This window comes from Guillardia theta, assembly GCF_000315625.1.
Source record: "Guillardia theta CCMP2712 unplaced genomic scaffold GUITHscaffold_75, whole genome shotgun sequence".
Taxonomy (NCBI): Eukaryota; class Cryptophyceae; order Pyrenomonadales; family Geminigeraceae; genus Guillardia; species Guillardia theta.
The window spans coordinates 142,684-148,238 of NW_005434599.1; the positions used below are offsets into that span (position 1 = coordinate 142,684).

Below are 5,555 nucleotides of genomic sequence, written 5' to 3' on the forward strand. Positions count from 1 at the left end.
AAGAAAAATAAAAGAAAAAAAAAAAAAAATAGAGAGAGGGGGAAGGGAGAGACAGAGAGAGAGAGACAGAGAGAGAGAGAGAGAGAGAGAGAGAGAGAGAGAGAGACAGAGAGAGACAGAGAGAGAGAGAGACAGAGAGAGAGAGAGACAGAGAGAGAGAGACAGAGAGAGACAGAGAGAGAGAGACAGAGACAGAGCCAGAGGCAGAGACGGAGGAGGTGTATATGGTTCTCAGAGCAAGGAAAGCACATGGTCATACAGGCAGACAGATACAAGCGCAACGAATAAGTAGAGGCACAATTTTGAACAAACACCCACAGGAATTTGAAAAGAATGTGGAGTAGGTAGTTCATGAGGTAGACGGGTGCAGGAGGATCAAGAGAGCTGGTTTGGGGAAGCAAGCGAGCTTTCACTGCTTAAAGACTATGAGTGAACAGCAGCAGGAAAGGAGTGAAAGAAAGTGAGAAGTGGTTGAGCCTGGCATAATCAGTAGCAATAGAGGTAGTTACCAAGTTCTTGAGCTGGGATCTGCACAATGAGCAAAGAGATGAATTTTGTTCCCTGTTGCTGTTTCACTTCACAGCAACATTTGAATGCTTACGTGTGGATTAGTTACTAGCTACACTAGCACCATACTTGGCTCTTGCGGATTTTCCTCGTTTCCCTGAGCAGTTTACAGGCAGAACATGACAATTCCACCGGAAGCTTCGAAGTTGGCGAACGAGGCCAATGCTGTCTTTGTGGATGAAGATTATGAGACAGCCCTGGAGCTCTACACCGAGGTGAGAAGGGAACCATCATCACATATCATTACTGACCATCCTGTGAATGCCTTTGCAGGCCATCAAGGTAGCGCCGACTTCTGCAGACCTGTATGTATCTCGTGCTGTGGTTCACTTGAAGATGGACAATTTTACGAGCGCGATCGCTGATGCCAATAAGGCCATTGAGAATGATCCCCAGAACTCCAAGGCTTATCTCAGGAAGGGGATAGCATGCTTCAACATGGAGGAATTCGCAACAGCGAAGAAGGCTTTCGAGCAGGGGAAACAGATAGACCCTGACAACAATCAATTCAAAACCTGGATACGCAAATGCAATGCAGAGCTCGAGGAAGAAATGGCTGGTGATGAGATGCCAGTACCGCATTCCAATGGAACATCTGTTGCTCCTGCGCCTGCGCCGGTCCAGAATGTTCCCCAACCGCCCCCTCCAAAGACTGTGCAACGTTTTCGCCATGACTTCATCCAGAATCCCACTTTCGTAACAGTGACTGTATACATCAAGGGTGCCGATCGTGAAAATTGTGACATCACTTTCGAACCAAGGGCCCTCAGCATTGATTGGACAATTTCCAAGGATGACTCTTGGCAGATCAGTTTTGACCCGCTATACGACGAAATCATCCCGGATGAGTCGACTACAAACTTCTACAGCACCAAAGTTGAGATCAAGATGAAGAAGAAGAATCCTGTGAAATGGGATTCCCTCGAAGTGAAAGCTGATGAGAAACCTCTGGATGAATTGAGTGAGGAGGTATCATCCATCATTACAATCACGATCTGATCAGCTGATTTATCTTTTTGGCAGGAAATTAGACGAAGAAGGGATTACTATCCATCTAGCAAGTCGCAAGGTGGAGCAGCGAAGAACTGGGATAAAATCTGCAACGAGATCCCTGAGGACAAGTTAGAAGGAGAGGAAGCTCTCAACAGTTTCTTCCAACAAATTTACGGTCGTGGAAGCGATGAGGTTAGTTTGTGCTGTAGACAACAAAGAGCAATGTGTAACAGATGAAACAGGTGAGACGGGCTATGAACAAGTCATTTCAGGAGAGCGGTGGAACAGTTTTGAGCACGAACTGGGGAGAGGTTGGCACCAAACCAGTGGAGGGAACTCCTCCTCAAGGGCTTGAGATGAAGAAGTGGAGCGATCTTCACAACTGAGTCTTAGCAAAGGCTACTCCACAGGTCTAAAACCTCGATGACTGAGCAAAACATTATCACTTGTTGAGCACGACTGCTTTAATGCTTGCCGAATCTCCTGCTGGTTAGAAAGCCCAGCACTATGTACAATCTACCATCTTCTCTCTAGCTCCTTACAATCCAGCGATCTTGAGAGAATCGTGGTTGTCCTGGGCTGAGTAGTTGCTTCCAGGGATGATAGATCCAGAGGCGTAGGGAGTGCTCCGTGCTAACTGGACAGTCTTGTATCCACCGTTCAGCCAGCTGGCAGTGAGCATCTGTGGTCAAAATGTCACGATAGATTTTTCTCCATGGCACTAGAGGTAGAAGACCTGCGTCTCCTGTGCCTTCTCGTAGAGTGACTGAGTGATGGGCTTCTTCGAAGAGGTAACAATGTTCTCAAACATACTGTTCCAACGGAGTCAATGAAAGCTGATGTGATAAACGTGCCGATCGGAAAGATCATGTACATCATCATTCAAGAATACATCAATCTCAATGCAGGATAGCATTTATGATATCTCAAAACTCACACCAGTATCAGCGGTTTATATGAACATCGGTAACAGAGGAATGCTGTTATTAATGATACCGCCGAAGGTTGCGAAGAGCAAATGAATGAAATCTATGACCAATTCTAGCGCCAACACTTTTGAATATATTCCTCTTCATCGTTCTCTTCATTTTCTGCGATAAAACATTGTTTTCCATCAAAGAAGACAACCTTGCACCTTCTCACTACAATAAATTATCTTCCTCGGCTTTGCCTCAAATATTCTGCCTTCCCAATGATCATAACTCTCCTTTCTCAATGAATCATGCATCAAACTATTTCTTTCAGTCGTTTAGAACATGTCGGAGGTATCCCGTCAACCCATGAAAGCAACTTCAGAACATGAGTTTGTACATTTTCGGCTCGTCTATTTCGGGAACACAAATTCACAACAGTAAAACAGGACACTATATTTGTAAGGGTGGTATGTAAACATTTTGTACTGTAGGAAGCGCTCAACTGGGGGTAGGGTCATATACCCCAAATTCTACTGCACCTAAAACCTAAAATATGGGGTAGGGTATAGTCAGCCGAGGCGGACTTGGTTGTGGGCTCGGCTTTTGACCGGCCGGGGGACGGATCGACGGTTACGTCCCCTAAGATATGCTCCAGGGGCCGTAACCGTCAGTACGGTTGAGTAAAAGAAATGCCGGTAGGGAGCCGGGATGGTCGGGAGGGGGGGGGGAGGGTAAGAAGGAGGAGAAGTGAGGAGAAAGCGAGGCAGTTTGACGAGGAGCAAGGATAGCTGGATGCAGAGGGCGAGTAATCTGTGGTTTGCAAGATGGGAGGATCCGTTCCTGGCAGGATTTCTGTTGCAGACGGAAAGCGGCCCAAACCTAAACTTGTAAGTGGACGGCAAGGAGGAGGGAACAGGTGGATGAGGAGCGGCTGTAGGAGCAGATTTTCAAGTCTGTCTTGGTGATAAAAGTTAAGAGTGGGTCGGGCAAGAAGAGTTTTGGAAGAACCGGGTCCTGAGATTACACAATGGTTGTGCGGACGGAATCGAGTGGTAAAGACAACTGCGAATGCTGGTGGAAGAGTGGCGGGCAAGCTCTCAAGATCTCGGGCAGCAGCGTCTCCAAGACCAGGGATGCTCCTGACTTCTGCGTCGCCCTCGGTGCCATGGAGTTCGCCAGCGGGACTCATGAGTTTGACTTCGGCATCAGCCGAGGGAGCGATTCGGTGGTGCATGTAGGGGTGGCGTCACCGGACCTGGAGCTGGATCAGACGTTCTGCAGGAAGGAGGCCAGGGACAGAGTGTGGTACTTCTTCGGTTGCGGGTACGTGAACGCGATGAGGAACGGATGGGACGACATCGTGTCCAAGGAGGCGGACGGTACAAAGCTGCCAAAGCTGCATACCTCAGACAAGGTGCGGCTGCACCTCAACATGGATGAAGGAGAGCTGCGGTTCTCTCTGTTCCGGCCAGAGGAAGGAGGATGGTCACAGCTCCCTGGCAAGCTGAGCGGGATCAAGGGGCCGGTCGTTGCTGCCTGTTGCCTACAAGACCGGGCTGTGGTGACATTGAGCGAGGGGGCCAAAGTGACCGAGCGGCTCATCACGGTGGACTCGTTGCGGAGGATGAAGGTGGACCGGTATCAGCATGTGACGTCCAGACTGAACTTGGACTTCAACTCTGGGAAGGGGGGAGGGGAGGAAGTGCCGCCCAAGTCCTCCAAGAGGAGCGCGGCGTCGGCAAGCATGCGGCCAATGTCGCTGTCCACGACCACCATCCCGATCATGGACCCGGTGTATATCATGCCTGTGCCTGTGCAGCGAGGAGGATACGCGAGAGCCTCAGTGTCAAAGCTGCAGGAGAACCTTCAGAGGAGGCTGACTTCTGACATCATGATCGGCCCCTCCTTCTCCTACTACGGCGGGGGTGGAGGAACAGGAGGAGCGGTAAAGACTGGGGACCCAAGAGGCACGGTGAAGGCAGTGGAGTTTGGGGAGAGCGGGTGGTTGAGCCCTGAGAGGACGAGGCAGCAGGGCGGCTCCCAGCCTCTCGGGGGGGAGGACGCTCTGAGATCGCCAGGAGGGAGGGGCTTGCTTATGACGACGGGGCTAAGGTGTCAGACTTCAGAGAAGAAGAGGAGGAGCTGGGAGGGGAGCGAGGCTACAGCAGCAATGGAGGAGAGGATGCAGGGGAAGGTGCAGATAGCGGAGAGCATCCTGTTGCACCTGAGGACGAGAGACCAGGCGGAGAATCACCAGCAGCACCAGCAGCATCAGGGCTGGCGAGAAGCGAACAACTTGCCGAGAGATCCGCCATGGCAGCCCAAGATCACAGTAAAGACGTCCAGGGACAGGTGAAGCGCCATTCTTGACCCCTTCGTCGCCCTCTCCCCCTTCATCGCCCCGTCGTCGTAGCATCCTTTCTTCCACTCCTCCCCTCTCTTCCCCTCCCCTCCCCTCCCCTCCCCTCCCTGTCGTCCTACTCTTTCCTTTGCATTCCCAACCTCCTCCCCCATGCTTCCTCCCCTGTCTGTCTTGGATCTTACTTCACGTGTCGCAGGATACGAATCCTCAGCCAGCAGGCGGCAGCTCAGCAGCGGACGATAGCAGACTCATTCAGGCCAGGAAGGACTCTCAGTCAGACGTCAGTCGACTCGCAACTTGCCCGCAGCCTGAGAAAGCGAAATGGGTCAATCTATCGGGTGAGGGAGGAAGTGGATGAAGGGCGAGTTCGAGGAAGAGGACGAGGACGACAGCAAGAGCAGGAGGATTGGGGGATAGGAAAGGATGGAGGAATGGAGGGCTGGATTGGAAAAGGAAAGGGAGAGGGAGAGGGAGGAGGAGCTGACAAGAATGCAGGAGATGAAGACCCTAAGGTTTGGTAAAGAAGAACAGAAGGGCGAGGAGGAACGTATGCTGTCAGTCAGCCTCAACGACCTGAGGAAGGAGAACTACAAAGAGGTAGGGGAGAGGATAGACGGCGAGAAGAGGGGAAGAAGGGGCGGGAGGCGGGGGGAGGGAGGGGAGGAGGGAGGGGAGGGGAGGGGAGGGAGGGGAGGGGAGGGGAGGGGGAGGGAGGGGGA

At 51.6% G+C, this 5,555-nt stretch overlaps 2 protein-coding genes across 2 annotated transcripts; one reads left to right on the plus strand and one right to left on the minus strand.

The window, feature by feature from the left end:
- Positions 1 to 2,006: 2,006 nt before the first annotated feature.
- On the minus strand, positions 2,007 to 2,374 carry GUITHDRAFT_154416 (hypothetical protein; the record flags this gene model as incomplete). The annotated part of the gene is made up of 2 exons (XM_005826373.1): positions 2,007 to 2,242; positions 2,297 to 2,374. The coding sequence occupies 2 exons, from the start codon at positions 2,369 to 2,371 to the stop codon at positions 2,099 to 2,101; spliced, it is 219 nt and encodes a 72-aa protein (XP_005826430.1). The 3' UTR covers positions 2,007 to 2,098.
- An 841-nt stretch (positions 2,375 to 3,215) lies between these two features.
- On the plus strand, positions 3,216 to 5,433 carry GUITHDRAFT_164933 (hypothetical protein; the record flags this gene model as incomplete). Its single annotated transcript, XM_005826374.1, has 3 exons — positions 3,216 to 4,826; positions 5,033 to 5,174; positions 5,332 to 5,433. Coding segments are annotated over exons 1-3 (1,569 nt in total), but the record flags the coding sequence as incomplete, so codon positions are not given.
- Between the last annotated feature and the right edge of the window lie 122 nt (positions 5,434 to 5,555).